The 19,551-nt window shown below is 40.8% G+C and overlaps 1 protein-coding gene across 1 annotated transcript in view; it reads right to left on the reverse strand.

The window, feature by feature from the left end:
- Window positions 1-19,551, reverse strand: part of rab26 (RAB26, member RAS oncogene family) — a 78,372-nt gene that overhangs the window by 49,201 nt on the left and 9,620 nt on the right. Inside the window, exons 3-4 of the mRNA XM_079578010.1 lie at window positions 6,965-7,006; window positions 1,102-1,168 (exon numbers count right to left, since the gene is read on the reverse strand). Coding sequence (XP_079434136.1) covers window positions 1,102-1,168; window positions 6,965-7,006 — 109 coding nt within the window. The remainder of the gene's footprint in view (window positions 1-1,101; window positions 1,169-6,964; window positions 7,007-19,551) is intronic.

Consider the following 19,551-nt stretch of genomic DNA (forward strand, 5'->3'; position numbering starts at 1 on the left):
AATGCGTAACTACAGGTTCTATATTAAGCTCGTGCATGACGGCATTTCGACCAGAGTTTACCCCTTTATGAGTGACAGTGCAGGATTTTAGAGGCAGTTGTGGTAAACAGGTCTGAGCTCATTCTACACATTAGGACATTGATGGAACATGTAGGGGGAGGAAAATACATAATTTTAACATTCTTAAACTCCATATTGTCCCTTAAAAAAACTAAATATATATATATATATATATATATATATATATGCTAGAAAAGTTATTCTTGATTCAAAACGCACCAGAATATTATTGTTGCTAGTTTGAGTTGTCAGTTGGTGAAGGACCTTGGTGTTCCTTTTGCCTACACTGTGGAAAAATCCTATTCTGATAACTGATGAGAGCAGGTGCTGTGCTTTTTCAAGGTTTTAGCAATAATCTCAAATGCATCTTTATCACAATCTTACACTTTGTGAGAAAAGGCAATGTTCCAATACAGCTGAAACTAAATATCCAGTAGTCTCTTTCTCCCCTTTGCTGCGCAGCCGTTTCAATAAAGAGACAAAAAAAACACAACTCTGCGCGTTTGGCTGCAGTGAAGCTATGACAATAAGTTAAATTAAGTTTGGCAGAGATCGAAAAGTAAAGCATTAGGTGGATATGTAGTTTGGGAGCTGCCGCTGTGCTGCAAAGAATAGCCACTGGTGAGGATCTAAAGATGACCCAAAGATGCGCAATAGTGGCTTGAAACACACATTTGGATTTGAGAACATTGCAAAAAGCTCTAAAAAGTCTATATTATACAACGCCACCCTTGGAATGTACTCAAACGGATAATTTACCATCATTTTCGTCCCACTCCCAGAAATGTTACAAGCCATTTTTCATAACAAAAACATCCACAACGAAACAAATGCTTGGGTTTTACTCGACAGTGTGTGACATAATGTGGCTTTATTACACAGTGTCCTTTGCCAGAACATCAAAAGACCTTATATGTTCTGTGTCTGCCTTTCAAGTGCGGACCGAGCACTGGATAAAGACATGGTTGCGTTGCATCATGAGCTGCTAAAGATGTCAGTCAGGTTTGAGCGTGATTGCAGCCGATAAGCTCGAGCCCTTACCGTTGGCGTCTCTGTAGTAAGCGTGCGTGACACTCCGGAATCGCTCCTGGCCCGCCGTGTCCCAAATCTGAAAAGACAACAAGCGGCGGATGTAATTGCTTGTACCGCGGCGGGAGGGCGACGGAGACGACGCTAACAAGTGCATTAAAAGCAACAGTTCGGTTTCATTATTGCGCAGTGATTAGCATCCAGTCTCGCTGAAACTGAAGACACGTATAATTAAACTGCAAATCCGACGGCGGTCCAAAGTAATTACAAACAACATCATTAGAGTATAATAAAAATTAAAAAAAGAAAGCTATTAACAAGCTGCTGTTTGTCATGCACAGTTCTGCTCCACATTGCAAACACAAAGCTCAATTTAGCGATCATTGTGCCCCCAAAACTAAGTGTGAAATCAGCTATAGTCGTTTGGGCTGGGCAATAGACGACATGGATTCAATTAGTTGTGGTTTGATTAGTTTAGAATCATTGTAAATGGCCAAACTTTAAAATCGAGGTTATTGGAGGTTGGAGAGACTCGGCCTGCAGTTGTTTCTAGGAATGCACCGATCCGCTTTTTTGAGCTCCCGATCCGATATTTTGACACTTCATCTGGCCGATACCGATCCGATACATTCTTTTCATATTATCATATTTTTGTATAATATGCACATCATTATATATTATAGCCTATGGATATTACAGTAGTTTTACCTTTTTTATTTTTGGCTTTAGCTTTGAATTTTAAATTAGAAAGTTATTCAGAAGCAGGTGTTAGCGACAGGTTAACAATAGTAAACAAATTAATTTATATCCTCCTGTGTGATGTGGATGTTGTTCTGCTATGATTGATTGTACAGTTTCTGTGATTTTATTTTGGCAGCCATCTGGGTGCCAAGACACAAAAATAAGATAAATCAAATCAGTATGCTATGTTGGCGATAGCATGAAGGCCGTGAATCTGTGGTCCTGGATCTGCAGCGCTGCAGTAAACCGGCAGGCTGGAGCCGCTGCAGATCCATGACCGCAGATTCACGGCCGCCTTGTCTCAGACTGGTCCACTCATCAAATCTGATCCAATCCGATACTCTCAAAATGCCCAGATCGGCTACCGATACCGATACTGAATATCGGATCTGTACATCCCTAAATGTTTCACGTTGAACATTGTCTATTCGCCACTTTTGTACCGGTCCGGAGGAATCTACATACTGCATATTACTGTCTTAATACTGTAGTAATAGGCAACATCAGGGCGGGCGCCATCTGCTGGAGGGGGCGCTGAATGCTATAGAATAGAATGCTATTTGGGTGAGGAAAATTCAGGGCTGCATTATTCAAGGAAGCCCAAGCTATTTTATTAAATTTTACTTAAAATAACAAACATAGATGGTCACTTTTGAAAACACATTTTAGTTTTGGCAAGTGAAGCTAGTAACTTTACAAAATCACTAGCCACAGCTAAGTGGCCGCTGACCAAAAAAATAGTAAATATCTCTACTTCTGGTCAATCTCAATAATGGTCATGGGTCTTCATAATCGTGAGGTTTACAGCTTTTCTTTGGCAGAAGCAGCTCCTAGTTTTGGACGAGCCAATGGAAGTTTTTGTGTTGAATGAAACAAGTATTTATTTTTGTTGGAGCGGAGGTCTGCATTAAACATATGTCTAAGTTCATGAATCAGCTACATGTATTTTGATTATGACAAAAATCGTTCAATATGAGAAAAAAATAATAATAAAAATGTAATGGTTGTAATATTTTTGGCTAAACAGAGGGCAGAGTTTCAGGTTGTCATGGTTCCTCAGCTTATTTTACTGCTGTGACTCTAGTTTATAGCCATCGTCTGTGAGGAATCATTTTCAGCTGACGGAGGGAAGGTTAAACACTAATTGATACTATTGTTACAGGAAGGCTCATGCAGAAATGATCTAAGGACTCTAGTGAGCGTGTGCGAATGAGTTTGAAATAACAGGGCAGTCGATCTTTGACTCTCTTTTTACAATAAGCTCATTTTACCAATAAATCTCATAAACCGTTCTGAGCCAAAACCAGCAGCTTATCTGAAGTCCTACAACGGAAGCTGCAGGAGTTAAAGGGCACGTTCAGTTATTGACAAAAAGCTGAGATAAAGCAACCAATTGAATTTCCATGGAACAGTGATTAAATCTATGATCAATGCAAAAAAATGCCTGGAAGGAATATTTACTGTAACATTATATCGAAGGCTAAACCAGAATGAAAAAAAAACAATGTAGTATTCTCCTTTTACTTCGCTTTCAAAAACATTCTTCAATTGCTGCGTAATTAAAGGGATGATTAATCTTTCAATAGTACCGTATCGTATTTTCGCTCACAAAGACACTAAACATTGTGGAAGTGGGCGGTGATGGCAATTTATATTATACAAAGTAAGAAAAGTCTGTCGCACAGTGCATTTTGTACGGTAGACTCTTCAGAAACAGAGCGATGACCGAGGGGTGCTGGATTAGTTTACCTTTTTATCTTCCGAGAGCAGACGCATGGGCTGTGTGGTTTTGAAGTCAGTATAGCTGGGAGATAAACAACACCTGCCTTCCTATAACTAAAAGATTCCTGCCGTGTGTCATAAAGCTTATATAAACAGTGAGCGGATAAATAAATGTCTACACGGTCAATTAAACCTGCTCTGGAAAGATCACATTTGCGAGAGATGAGTCTTTGGGGGGGGGGGGGGGGGAAAAAAAGAAGATTGACATTTGACAAACAGAGTGCAACGTGAAAGTTATTCCAGTCGGAGTGGAAAACTCATCAGACGGTATCTAATGTGCCTTTTGAAAGATTGGTTTGTTCAGACGGCACCTCTGTAACTGTCTGTGCCTGATAACGTCCAGTGTGGACAATCGGATGCAGAGTTGGCAGTTCCCTCCGGCGTCTCCTCTCAAACGCTGCCTGATGGAGATGAACTCAGCTCGGCTTCGTTCAGAGAGCGCTTTCCGTGCACGCACAACTCAAAGTGCTTCAGATAAACAATTAAAAAGATGATGAACATTTGAAGTAACACATAGTAGTCATAAGTTCTCAAGGCAACGATATTCAAGTATAGTGAGTTCAATCATTGGGAAGTGAACAAGGAAAATGAGGCATCACAATATTTAGGTTTGGAGGTCACATACCTTCAAGAGATATGAACCAGTAAAAGATTCTTCAATCTGTTCGATCCTAATAAAGGAGTGATATATATATTTTTAGAATGGCATTGGTGGTAGGGCTGTGTGATTGACAAAAAAATTGACAAATATTGTGATTCCGATTTTTATATTTCATACATTTAAAGTAGTGGGGGGAATTTAATCGAAAAACAAAAACAAACATTTTTTGCACCTAATAATTAGATAGAAACATGAGTTCAACAACAAATGTATTTATTATTGTTCATCTGTATAGTTATTCAAGTAACAGAGGCAAAGTGCATTTATAACTATTTAGCTTTCAAGTGTTTTAGGAACTCTGATCACTCATGTAACTTGTAGAGTTCATTAAACAGTAATACTAATGCCACATTTATATAAAAGTAAAAAATAAATAAACCAGAAGGGTCATAAAACTGCGCCTTTAAGTGTTTAACAATTGCTGTAAACAGAAATCAAAGTGCCATTTCTGAAGGGTTAGGGTTATTGTGGCTCAGAGTGGGCGTGGCTGGAGCGTTTGTTTGAGGCTAGCATTAGCATCGAGGACGTCTCTGTGTTTGAGGCTAACGCTAACATTAGCATCGAGGACGTCTCTGTGTTTGTCCAGCATGTTTGTCATTGAGATGGTATTTTTGACTTGAGTAACTACGGTGGAAGGAGAACTCTTTTTAACACAACCTGCACACAGCAGTAAAGCGTCTATCGTCCTGTCAGGATGTTTTTAAAACTAAACTGAGTCCCCGACGGGCCGAGTCCATTGCTGTTGTGGACAAATGGACGTCAGATATACGGGTGTACCAGAAACACACAAATAGAAAGGTTCTGAGTGTTCGGGGAAATACGATTAATTGCATATAAAAAATTAATAATTTAAATTTAAATGCATAAACTGCTAAAATGATGGGTGAGGGAAGTCGTGTTAGTTTTTGACTGTCACACAACATATTCTTGTTGCCCCACATTAGAACAATACACAAATACTGACGCAAAGCGGCGCTTATCGGCCCTCGCCGACTGCCCTGCCCAAAGCAAGGGGGCGTTTTACACCCTTTTGTCCCTCAATCTTAGATTACGGTATTGCTTCTGCCTCGTTTCTTTTTTTTCAGGGTTTTTGGGGTGTTGGAATGCTATTCTTTTAGAATCTCTTGGTATCTTGCAAAGTGAAAAGGTGTTTTGTGTGTATTGCGTTGAGCCCCTTCGCCAGCGCTGATGGTGCTCGGGCCTAATAATCAACATCTGCTTTCAAAAATATTTGGTTTAAAGTGAACAGAGAGTTTCCCCGACATTCAAAGTAGTTTTGGGGGACAGCCACGTGACTAAATAAGTCCAGGATGGAATCAGATAGTGTCTATGTAAACACTTTAGACCTTGGAAACTCAGACAAACTTCAGAGGCTTGACAATTCTGACTGGTGGCATCAATCACTCAAACACCAGAGACAAAAGAAAAAAAAACTCAGCCTCTTGAGGTCAAAACCTTGATTGTGATTCGATATCGATAAACCTTGCAGCCCTAATTGGCGAAAGCGTTTAGTTAATTGTAGTTGCCTGCTTTGTGTAAGACCTGCAGTAAAGCCATAGCAACAGCCCAGTCCATTTGAAACAAAGGCGTGGACAAGTTACTTTAGGTCATGATTGAAAACAATGCCCCTGAGTCCCAAAATGCTTGACAGAAAGTTGGCTTGAGGACACAGATTCAGCCTGATATTGAGCTGGATTTGCCTCTCCTCGAGTTCAGGGAGGCTTGGCCCAATAAAAGTTTGTCACAAGCCCTGATTTATCACGGGGCTCCTCAAGTGTAGTGCCAGTGCGATTGTTCTACGACTACGAGTCCAAAACCAAACTCGGAAGTAACAAACGTGTCTGATATTTACAATTGTTCCTATGGCGATTTGAGCAACGCTTCGTGTAGAAACAGTCGATCCGGAAACTCACCGCCATCCACGCTCCTCCTCGCACACATCTATCTCACCCCGGCTCACTCCTGTGGCGTCTTTCAAACCAGGATTTCACTCACACGCGCTTTTGTGTCCCTCTCGCCACAGACACCAGGCATTAAAGCAGTGTTTCCCAACCATAGGGACGGGGACCCCTGGGGGCACTTGAAAGGGGGTACTTGGAATGACCTCAGATTTAAAAAAGAAGGTAAAACCGAGTAGAATTTCAATATTACTTTCAAAGAAAAGCTCATTTTAATTATGTTTTTCAGTAAAAGGTTTGACTTTGAGAGTATTTTAGTTTTATTTTGAACATAACACTCTACTAAATAGTGAATAATCCATGTTTTTTTGGTCCTGATGGTACAAACCTCACATCACATGATCACATGACTCGTTCTGGGGTCTATTGAGAAAAATGTCCTTATGTCTGTGGTTTGCAAAAGGTTAGCTTAAGGTTAAGATTAAGGTAGTTGTCTAACATACAACCGTACAGCAAAGTTTAGGTTAAGTTAAGAACAAAAACCTCTATCTCACCTTCATTGAACAAAACATTTTAGCACATTCATTGACACATTCTTCATACTTCATACATACCTGAAGTTCTGACTCAATGGTCTCTTGAAGTAATAACTCTGGTTCGGGTAATCCCTGCAGCAGGCTAAGGGGGTTATTGGTCCATGAACATACACGCAAACACTCCCGACAGGTTTGATTGAGCAGGGAGACGCTTGGCATTTACATAAGCTCCATAACAAGAGGATGGAAATGCTTACCTGCAGTTTGACCTTTACCGCGTCGATGGTCAGGACTTTATTCTGAAAGACAGAAGAAACAGCCTTGTAAATATCTGTATACAACGTGTTTGGGAAAGGATTAGCATTTTTAGTAAGAGAAGCACAGTAAGAATTTTAATCGTGGGAAGATTAAGGGGAATACAATCCTCCTTGTGCCCGTCAATGACCTCCAGCCAGCCCGCGGCTAAAACGCCGTCTTTTTGATATTATTGCATACGCTTTTCCTAACACTCTGAAAGTAAGTGAGGCCCTTAAAGCAATTTGTAAAATACCAGTGGTGAAAGAAAGTGGCAGAAAGAGAAATTGGCTGAAAGTGTTGGTGGCTTTTGGGGTCTGGTAAACGGAAGAACAGCTTTGAGGAGTCAGAGAATCAGGTTTGTAAAGTGAAGCAGGATTTGCCTTGTGAGACGGATGCATTTAGCCGGTTCGTGTGAGCACAGTAGGTGTAATACGGCCCCTGGCCTTTACTGCGAGGTCGTCCTTTATCAGCGTGACGTTTGTTTGCAGTTCTTTAGAAAGCCAATGCCGCAGCGGTCACAATCCTGATTGAAGGAGCACAATCTCTAGATTAAGAGCATTGCATCATTTCAGTTTCAAACCAGGGCCAGCCTCGGTCGTCGTCTGCTGGAGGGGGCGGCGAATTAGGGCTGAAAGATATGGACAACATTCATATCTCGATATTCATGCCAGATATTTCGATATCGATACAATATGATATAACTATGGGTTAGGTGAAAACCATAGCCTGGCTAACACCAGACTAAAATCACAAGTGATATTTAGTCTGGGGACCACCAATTCATTTTCTCGTAGGAGAGGTGTGGTTTACGATCGTCCATAGTCGTTTATTGGGCGATACGAAAAAAAAAAAAAAAAAGTCTCATGCGTCTGCACGTAGCCCCAGCCAATCATATCATCGTATGAGATGACGTATGACGTACCCGCTGTAAACTTTTGAGCTAAATTATTTAGAACAAGGCCTAAAGCTTGATCAAAAAATACCATCGTGTCTGCTGCTGTCATGTTGGATCCGTAAATAAACTTTTTTTTTAATTATCCGTAAATAAACTACAAGCTTCCATATATCGAATAGCGCATCATCGTCTTGCCGTCCCTCCTCGCTCTGTGATTGGTTCCCAAATCCACCGGAGATTTGGCCATGGTCCCCAGGCTGTTGTGCAGTTCGAAATAATTCGAGCGCACACAGCAGCATGGTGTTAGCCAGGTTATGAAAACCAAGCATTTTTCAGACAAAATAAAAACATATTACAAGAGTGCAGTTTAATGAAAATCTATATCGTTTACATCTTGCTTTTTCGATTTTAATAAGGCGCATTGAGTTGCCTTGTGTACGAAATGCGCGGTATACATAAAGTTGCCTTGCCTTGCCTAATGTTTAGAAAGTTAATATCTCAATATTAATACGATAACAATACATCATTGCTTTTTCAACATTAACATCTTTCATGCTCATATCTCGATATCGATACGATGATGATATATCTTTCAGCCCTACGCTGAATTGTGCTTTCATTTTTTTAACCCAATGGAGGTCCATGCTCCCAAATTGGCTGGGGCCAGCAACAAAATAAGGTTATTTTATTTATAGGCGATAAGAGCATCTGTAGTTCAAGAAATGGATTGAACACTGAGGTGGGGGCTGCAGAAGTATTCCTAACTTTGATTTTGCTGCATTTATGAAAACAGCACATTTTAGTGATATTATGCTAATATAGAATCCAAACATGCCATTTAAAAAAGCAAGATGTTTCAGTTTAAACTTTGGAGGCAGTGCCAGTGCAGCAACACTGAAAGAAAACAGGAAGCTGCCAATATTGCAAGAAAACATGAGCAAACATGCTTCTGTAACTTTACTCTGCAACAATCACTGTTTTTCAGCACCAGTGTTGTTTTCTATACTCTCTTCAAATTGCCAGCAGAGCCAGGTTGCTCATCCATTATTACCGCGGATGTGATGGTACTGGCAAATAAGATGGATGAGCACAGAGCCTTGGTTAGATCCCAGGGGAAAATCAGCAGTCCTCCCTTACAGGGTTCAAACTGTACGCCCGGTGGAAGGTCCACAGCCGCCGCCTTATTTCCCTGCGCATCTTAAACAGCCCTCGTTATAAAGGGAAATGTTTGCACTTATTTGTCGGTGGCTGCCGCGAGTGGGTCTCTTGCTGAGAGGCTGCTGCTGTTTCCCGGTTTTTGTGATGGACCTTGAATACATCATTCCTCTTTCCTCCACGCAGGGGGTCCACAGATATCTGGCCCCAAAAACAGGAGGGAACTGCACGCCGCAAATGCCAAGCGGACGCACACACCCTCGACTGGATCCATCCGAGCGAAAAAAAAATCACTCAAGCCTCTGCTGGGCGGAAGATAAAGACTTCACAAAACTCTCTAAAGAAGGAAATACGCAAGTTAAGCAGCTAAAGTTCCAAAATAAACTCGCGCCAAAGTATACGCCATTAGTAGGGCCACAAGAGTTTTAGGGCAATTTGTAAAAATGTGCTGCTCCTTGAACATTTTTGCAAATATGCATTTTACACAACCATATTCTGGCAAATAATGCTTAAATAGCAGTTTTCTGCCTCCCACAACGAGACTACAAACAGCTCTCGAACAGTAACAATGTAATAATTTCTCTCTATGTCGAACTGACCAATAGGAAAAGGAGGATTTGGACAGTGGTGTGAAAACTTTAAGAACAGAAGAGATCAGCTGAGTAAGAACAGCTGGCTGTCTTCCCAAATCTTAGCACACGCAATCTTAAGAAATTGCTGCATTTAGAATAAAGGCCTGTGGCAGCAAAAGAAGAAAAAAGATTACGGACATAAAAATGTAAACAAATTTAAGGGAGAAAACAAGCCCGAAAGTCTCAAAATTGTCCACTGCATGATTTTCTTTCACCTGCTGAGTCTTGCCATAATATCAAAAACGTTGCAGTCATCACTTTCAGGCTGGATTGTTGTAACAGACTCCCCTCTGTTTCCAAAAACAATGCACTCAAACTTCCGCTACCCACCTGAGTGCTCGTCCACACCGACCTCAGAGACTCCAAACTCCTCCTAACAGCTCCACTGGTTCTCTATCCGACACCGTCCATCATAAAAGCCCTACATAACTTCACAAAGCACCAGACCTTGGGGAACAAAGCTTTAGCCATTGCTGCCACAAACCACGTTGCAGAACTTCATATCGCTTCAATGCGGCTTTTTCTTAATGTATCACCACTGCTTTTTCCTTTTTCCAACTTGTGCGACACGATGCACAAGGCTTTGGGTTTCACAGCGCTCACGGGCAGGGCCGTAACTATGGGGTGGGCGAACTGAGCATTTACCGAGAGGCCTCGATTCGAAGGGGAACCCCAGAAGATATGGACGCATTCACCGGGAAGTTGGTAAAGTAAAAGCTGTTCAGAGTACAAATCCACGAGGGGAAATTTGATTAGAAAAGAAATATTCATCTTAAAAGCATAAATAACAACAAAAAGACCAGCTGAAAATAGTAACCATACAAAATTCACCAGTAACCCCAAATTACTGATGAATTATTCCTATTTTGCCCAGATGCCCCGCTCAAGGCACCTTAACCTCTTAACTCCCACCTGAACCGAGAGGACCTTTTTCCTCACGTCATCAGATTTTTTTTCCATCATTTTTTTGTTGGGTGTTCAACTCATTTTTGTAACTTTTTGTCATTTTATTGTAATTTTTTGTCACATTTTTGTCATTTTTTCGTCAATTATTTTTATCCCATTTTTGAAATTTTTTGTAATTTTTTTGTCAAATTTTTATCACATTTTTGACATTTTTTTGTAATTTTTTTTGTCAAATTTTTATCACATTTTTGTTATTTTTTTGTCGCATTTTTGTCATTTTTTTGTCAAATTTTTGTCACATTTTTGTCATATTTTTGTAATTTTTTTGTCAAATTGTTGTCATTTTTTTGTCAATTTTTGTCAATTTCTTGTGACATTTTTGTGACATTTTTGCCACTTTTTCATACATTTTTCGTCACTTTTTTGTCAATGTTTTCTCACTTATTTGTCACATTTCTATCATTGTTTTCGTCTCAGTTTTGTTGCATTTTCACAGCTTTTTTCCAGAAGCTTTTGGACTGTGGTAAAGCCAAACTGGAGAAAATGTGCTCGGTTCAGGTGGGAGATAAGGGGTTAAATGCTGGATATGGAAACTTTCAACTATCTGAAAACTGCAATAATCCGCAAAAGTATTCACATGACTCTTTAATACCTTTATTTAATATTTAGAATTAGACAGGAAGCATGTGACTCATAGCACAGGGATTTTGTTTTATTTCGCACCCTAACCCTGTTCACACCCCGCGCTGTTAATTTTCATAGGGAAGAGTTAAATGAGCTTGAAATATTTAAACAAAGACCTTGAGCGACACTTTATTGGAGTTTCAAGATGAGAAAAGGATCTTGCTGTAGCCGAACAAATCCTCATTTATTATCTTGCACTAAAAAGAAGATAAAGAGGCTTTTCGGCGACAGATAAAAGAGGCTTTTTCAGCAGAAGCCTTATTTCACCGCGACCCTCCAATAACCGCAGCGGACAGGTTTACAGTGTCAGGCGGAGGGGTCCCGATGGCAGCCCAAAAATAAATGAAAGCTGCTGAATATGGCAGACACACGCGCATCAGTTTAAATTTGAAAACAACCCCCATAAGCCCAGACTTAACGCTCACAGCTCATTCTCTTCTTCAAAGTCCTACGAAGAGTCGGAATGAAACTAATGACGAGCGATAAAGTATTACTCTGCCGTTTTGCTTTGAACGCTTCATTACCTGCGCTAAAGTCCATTTTCCTTACGCTGCGTGAATGGCACTTGGAGAAACGGAGATGGGTGTTTGAGGGTGAAAGCTTCGGGGTCATTCGCCAGCTCTCGCTTTGCCTCATTTCTAATGCATTTCATCCATATTGCATTACTGTTACTTCGCCGCACAAATGAGATAGAACCACTCGATAACTTCGGATTTCACAATCAGACAGTGGCAAAAGCAGTGCTAAATACAGCTGCACCAGTTCATCCACGTTTTCAAGCGCTGAGAGTTGCTACGTCAGCTGTTAGCGACATCTCCAACTCGTTTCAAGCTCTCACAATACATCCAGCACGTCCAAATGTCTTTCCGTCAGTTATTTAAATGCCTGACAGCGTTGTCAGATGGCAAAGTGGAGCAGGGTTAACCGTGGGTGAAGTTAGAAGCTAACTCGGGCACGTACAAAGACCAGACAGGTACGTATCAACTCGTCGAAGCTCAGGTAAGAACATATCTCAGTGTGGACACACGGTGGCCTGTTCCTTTAAAGGAATAGGCCACCGTTTTTACATACTAAAATATGTTCTTACCTCACTTTAGACGTGTTAATATATCCCCGTCTGGTCTTTGTCCGTGCGCTCTGTCACGCAAACGGAGCACATACGCAGCCTCTCCCACATGTCACATAGCTCCAAAAAAGCTCTCGATAGAAGCTACCAAGCTCTTCCGCGTGTTCCCTATTTAAATAAAGTTACGTGAAGTGTTTTCATGCGAAGTATATTTACACAGAAATGTAACATGTCGATTTTATAAGCAAATAAAAAGGGGGACTATATTGTGAGGCGTAATGATACGAGGAGTAAAACGTCCGCGCAGTAACTCCTAAAGGACGGACGTAACTTTATTTAAATAGGGAACACGCGGAAGAGCTTGGTAGCTTCTATCGTGAGCTTTTTTGGAGCTATATGACATGTGGGAGAGGCTGCGTATGTGCTCCGTTTGCGTGACAGAGCGCACGGACAAAGACCAGACGGGGATATATTAACACGTCTAAAGTGAGGTAAGAACATATTTTAGTATGTAAAAACGGTGGCCTATTCCTTTAATGTTGGCACGTTTGAGGCAAAATCATCTCTCTTTTTTTCTTCTTCTTTGCTTCTTTGATCCCTGCCAGGTGTAACAACTTCAATTCCATCTGCAGGTGGAACGTATCGCATCCCAGACAAAAGATTAGCAACTAAGCTCCATCAAAGCTGCGAACGAGTCGGAGTTATAGTGTATTTCCAAAGCTCGCTAATGCTTCAGCAGCCACTTTGCAGTAAGTGGGTTTATTTCATTCACATCATGGCAAATTGGATGGAAACTATCATTTATCCATCAGTCTATTCAGTGAATTCTTTCACCTGTTTTATTTAGCACGATTAGGTTTTGATCCTGTGCAGGAGGAGGACATTAAATAAAGCCGTTTCTTTACAGTTTGGTTAGTCATTTGTTCATATAGTGGTGTTAAGTGTGGTTCAGGTAACTGTGAATTGGATTTCATAGAAAGATCATGCCAAGAACTGAAGATGTTATGCCATATGGTGGTGTAATGTAATATATAAGAGGTGCGCGGCAGAGGAGGGCCGGCAGACTCGAGTGGACGCCTAAACAAAAGCAGATTCGACCAGGGCAGACCAAGGGTAATTGGACTGAAATGCAATCTCCCACTCACATCGGTCACGCATCTGGAAAATAGGCCTGTACAGTTGAAGGAAGTGACCTTTTTTTATTTCGCTGAACTATGAGACCGGGAAAATAATTGGTTTATGTGATGATAATAACCTTCAATTAGATTTCATAAGACAATAATTGGATCGAAGACTGTGCACTTAATATAGGGCTGCACAGTTTGGGAAAAATGCCTAATTGCAACAGTGATTTGATTTGTTTAAAAAGATTTTGTTAAGCAAGAAACTAAAATCTGAAGTGTTAATGCTAATACAAGAGTCACATGCACTTCAGAACATGTTCAGGAGGTTTGAGCACAATATGAGTGCACAGACACAGGATTGTGGTATTTGCAAAGGTGTTTTACTGTCTTACTGTTTTACTCGACTGCAATCTTTGCGAAAAGCTAATTGTACCCAATAGAATTTTTATTGCGCAAATCAAAATTCAAAATTGGTTGTGCAGCTTTAGCACAACTTAATTGTAATGCAATACATTTGAAAGCGCAACAGTGAACCAGCTACTTGACACAATAAACAAAAACAATGTTGTAGAGATTGCAATTAATGTGTAGGTTCTAGAAATGATGTCTTTGGGCATCAGGGCGTTTCAGGGGAATAAGCTCTTAACACATTGAGTGCCGCGCTGTTGATGGGATTTAGCTGTCAAGTGCCAACAGTCCAGACCATTTTTCATGATATTTGTAGCACCACACCATATTGTATGTTACAGCTAAGCTGTACTCTAAGCTCTACGTAGGTGAAAATAGTTTAATTCTACGTGCCTCGAAATCTAAGCTAAGCAGAAGCTAATTTTGATCAAAATCACTGATATTTTTCTAGAAACTGAGATATTGTGTGTTTTATGAAACACTCTCCTTTCTGATTAACTCCTCTCTCCTCTTCTCTGGATGGACACTAACATTATGGGAAGAGGCAAATGCCTAAATATCTATCTGAAACAACAACATTGTTGACACGTTTTGAAACACCCATCCTTGGACCGATTTTAACCATTTAAATGGTACTCAACGCATGGAACGAAAAACAATTTTACGTTTTTGGCACTCAATGTGTTAAGTGAACATGGCTAATGCTACAACACTTGGCCAATAAAATGCTAATGTTACATGACCATTTCTTCACACCAGCAATAATTCAAAGCGTGTTAACTAACTCTTTAGTGAAGGCTGTAGCCAATTACAAAGGTTAACATCACTGATGCAGTGGTTAATTTAAAGTTGTATCATTCGGCTACACTTCCCCATCGTTGTCTTCAGCTTGTATCTGAAGTCAGGCCACTCTGATCATCTCCGTGTTTACAAGTTGTTATTACCAGCTCAAGCGGAGATCGGGAATGTATCAGTTGCCTTCAATGCAGCACAAGATCACCAACGACTCCTCTTACCAAATATATTGCACTCCGTCTTCAATTTCACAAGCACTACCAAGTTAACTTTTACGATATATATTTTAGCACATTTTGCTTGTTACAAACTTTTTCATGGAGTGGCAGTGACAGTTTTCCCCAAATACCAGGAAAGCAAACATCTATTTTTAAGAGCTGAACACTCGAGTGCAAACTCTTAAAATACATGTTCATGGGAGGTGGCTGTTTAGAGCGGGCTTTGACAGAATGACAACTTCAATCATCTGCTGTGCGCACAGGGCGGCGCACAGCAATTAGCATCGGAAGTAAACACCCCTAGTCTTCCGAGGCACATGCAATGATTATCTAGAAGGCGACAAGAAAAGATTATACCAGACGACTGCACGCAATGAAAGCGATTGACTAAAGACGATCAGTATTCTTGAGCCACTATAAGCATCACTCGGCTTTAAGCAATGTGTCCATCACTGTCAGATTGCAGAGTGTCTTTAGAATATTCAGTCAGTTCTTGAACCACATAATGCACTTTCTCATATTAAGAGACAAGATATTATTGGAACATAACTATGAACACTTTGTTTGGACTTAGACAATGGAGAAAACAAAGAAACACTACACGATCTTCACAGTTAGCAGATAGTGTGGTCATCGTCTGCTACTCCTCACGACTGAGAGATAGACAGTACAATTAGCTAACTTCAATGCCACATAAATAAACACATCATCCGCGCGTGTGATTGTACTGACATAATGAGAGTTAATTATGTCTGTCTGCTGGCTTGTCAGGTGCACAAAAGGAGGAACGGCTCAGGTCGCTGAACATAACAAATGCTTTTATGAAAAATATCATAAAAAAAAAACATAAAAAGGTCGTAGGCGCTTTATTTGACAGTGACAAATGCACTCGACTGCGGTTCTTGAAGTTCTCGGGGAAAAAATAATAACTTTCTTTGTCAGACCTTGGGTTAAAGCAAAGCACTGCAGTATGAACTCCCACAATGCCCTTGCGTGGGAAAGTGTCCCGAGATGCCCGACTGATGAGAAACAAAACTGAGATAGTCTTTTTGAAATGTAGACTATTTTCACACCATTACTTTCAAAATGTGGTCCCAAAAAGTGATCACCATTTGACAAGTTGATGGACAACATGAAGGGTTTTTTTTGGGAGGTGGGGGGGAGTGGCCCTCAAAAAAAAAACGTTAAATCAGCCCTTCATTTGGGAGTCAGTTATGTCTAAGATGAACAAAGTACAAAGCCAACATGGTGCGCTCCTCTCAAGGACAGTCTCAAGAAGAATTCTCCAACTCAGAAGACAACACGTCTCAAAAGTGCCTCGAATTCCACTGATCAAAAGGGAAAGAAGTTCTTGCAGAATGTTTAATAACCTATTTAAGAAAATATTTGCTGGATTATCTCTGCACCGTCTAAGCCTTGACAAAACAAGAGCGATCAAAGCATGGGTACAGGCACAAAGAAGTGGAGTGAAGGCAGTCCTACAGTCAAATGTATGTATTCAGAGTGAAGACACAGTGGAAACGAACATCGCACCTGGCCCGTTCCTCACCGTGTTGACACTTTAAACGCTGCGCGGCTGTGAAGATTTGAAGAGGCCCTCCAAGAAATCACCTGTCGATGATAAAGCTGCTGTCCTGGGCCGTATTTTCCCCTCGTGAACTTGCTGTGAGAGAGTGTGTCGCCGGCACTCACTTGATTATCGGTCTGGATGCGGTGACCTTCCGAACAGTGATTTATTTCATGTGCGAAGTGGGACTCTCCAAGGACATGGCTGACTCCTGGATGTTCAATGCAGAGTCGTAAAACTTTTGGCAGCAGAGGCGTCATATTTCAACATTTCTGCCTTATCGAACTGAACTGCGCACTTGGATTGAATGCATTGGCTGAACAAATTGATATGGCTGGTACTGCAAGCCCAATGGTTTTGTGTTTTATCTTTCCCAATGCTCAGTTCGGTTTCAGAGCTTTATTTTTCTCTCAGTAGTTCGGCCTGAAATCGCCTGCAACAAGATGGCCTAATCCTGGATTTGTCACTGTTGATGACTACTCTACTCCTTTCCATCCTTTTGCACTCTGCCCACACCGCTTTATTCAACGCTCTTTTGGTTTTCTAAGACGTCTGTTTTTTGTTCTGCTGCTCCCGGCCCGACCTCAGAGATTTAAACACACCGATCCGTCTGTCCATCAAGTCCACAAATCTCTACCCTTGTGTTCTTTTGTCAGTCTCCAAACTCCTGCCCTTCAGCTTTTCCCTGTTCTTTGCACATTAGCTCAGAAGCGTCATACAACTTTTGCTTGAGATAAACGTTCCTGGTTGTCCAAGAAGTCATAGGATTAAGCTTTTGCATCTCCCAGGACCCTCCGGGCTTCTTCCACTCTTTCTTCGTTGCTTTACTGTCACAGATCTTGGTGCAGATTTAAAGGTGCAGTGAACCGCGGAGATTCTGACGTGTCCACTTAAAGCTGGGCCCGCTTCGCTTGTCTTATTCCAATCTCAAGGGGCAGGGGGGGGGGAGCATTTGTCTTAAACTAGGAGACGCTTTTCAGAACTTTTCCGCTGCTTCATGAGCCATGTACAATGGAGGGGGAGTCGACACCTCTGGATTACCATATTCAAAAACAAATTTAAAAAAAATGCTAAATTGGCTACCACAGGGATCACTCATTTTACCATTTTTTGAAGGATGGGTCAAAAGCAGAGGAGAAATGTTCCTGTGGGGACCAAAAGTATCTTGTCTGACCTTTGTTTTCCTCCCCAAAAAGCACAAATTGCAAGATATCATTCCACAATTTTGTTATGTATTTTTTATGAATGAAATAGTGTGATTTTGCTTCTCATCCATTATATGCTGCCATTGCCACTGCATAAAACAGTATCTTTTCAAGTGAATTTCGATGAACTCCGATAAAATTGCCCCAAAATGATGTCAGGATTCAACAACAAGAGTCCAGGAAATGTGAATTGGTCTTCAGAGTGAGCTTGGCCGTAGAGCTATAATATTTTGTTCTAAGTGTGCAGCATGTAATGCCCCAATAAACCATTCGGCCGTTGCTTAGCCATGATAGCATTATCCCAACAAAGGGCTAGAAATCCTATTAGGACTTGTCGCTTCCCTCCACTAAGTCCTCCAAACATTCCCCTAAGTCCAATATCTCTCCATATTCAAATGACAGTGGGGAACAGGGTTTAGTATTCCAGGAGCATCTATTTTGATGCTGCAGTCTTCTGTTGTTAATAGTTTAAAATGCAGGAACTGGCAGCTTGATGAATAGTCAGTGTTTATCACGTTTCTTTTTACGCATTCAAGTTTTGAAGCATTCATTTCAGATGTAATTCTACCTGGTATGTTTTGTGTAGGAGGGAGACAGGCTGGCTGATATTAGGACACTGAGTAAGCCTGCTTTCATCTGACTTTTTTTGTATAAAAGAAGTCAATAGAAGTAGTTGTGTCACTGTGGAGCAAGAAGAAAACTTTTGAGGCAGAAAACCAGAGAAATGACAAATGGGTTTTGGAAAGAGATGATACAGTATGAAAAAGACTTGGATCTTCATTGTCGCCAGTGCAGTTGCTGAAATGTATTCTTTTCTGTTCAGACTTGCTTCAAAGTTTCTTTGCTTTGCAGCTCATCCTTGATCTCTACGGATGTAATAGTTCATAGCATCCGTCAGATTAGAAAAAAAGTGTTTGTGGCAATTTGATGAATCATCCCCCAACAACTGCTTAGAATGTGCCTTTTGTGTTTGTAACTTGATTTGTCCTTGGTTAACAACTAATATCAACTTTTGCTGTCATTTTATTTGTGAGGCAGAAAACTAAATGCAAAATTTGGAGAAAATGCAACAAATAGGGGCACGGTGAATCTTTTGGATTTCACTTCAGAGTTACTTACCTTTCCCATGGATTGCTTTGAACACTGCTACATTGTGATTTCAGTGAATTTGCAGACATTGTAGGGCTTCATATGTATGTCCTTGTCCACTTGCCCATGGTTTTGAATCGGCGGTGGTGCTGTCACAATGATGCGTAGGTGAGTCATCTCCGATTCTTTGCCTTTCCTAGTCAACAACCTAGTCCCTGCACGTCCACATTGTAGCTTTATTCATTACAAAAGGGAATATCAATGGTGAAAAAAAAAACTCCAAGGTTAAACGTACGTATAAAGACAGACTTGGTTATGTACTCATGTAACTGTTGTAATAAAAAAAGACTGAGACTGAAGAAACCACACTTTTCTTAAGCATCATTTATCCAGATTGAGTTGAGGAAAATACATTTCACGGACACAAAGAGTGAGATTTGAAGTAAAAAGAATAAAGCATGTGGTGACATCAGTGCAACAATGTGGCGTAACTCACTGCCAGAGCTTGTCCACAGATGTGATTTGTGAACACACAAACGCGCTACAACCAGGTTTGATTCACTTTCTATAGGATGAGCTGGCGAAGACAATTTCATCTACAGTTCAGCCAGAGATGCGTTCATCCTCTACTACTGCTGTTCATTTTCACTTAATAATAGGAATAAAGAACGGCCTTTAAATGATCGTCAGTGTTTAAGAACAGCTTGAAAAGTCAGAATAGCATCGACAGGCCCAATGTTTGAATCATTGTACAGAGCAGATGGAGAGAACAGAAGTGAATACAGCTGTGTTGTCATTCCTTT

This window comes from Gobius niger, assembly GCF_951799975.1.
Source record: "Gobius niger genome assembly, chromosome: 19".
In the NCBI taxonomy this organism is placed as follows: Eukaryota; Metazoa; Chordata; class Actinopteri; order Gobiiformes; family Gobiidae; genus Gobius; species Gobius niger.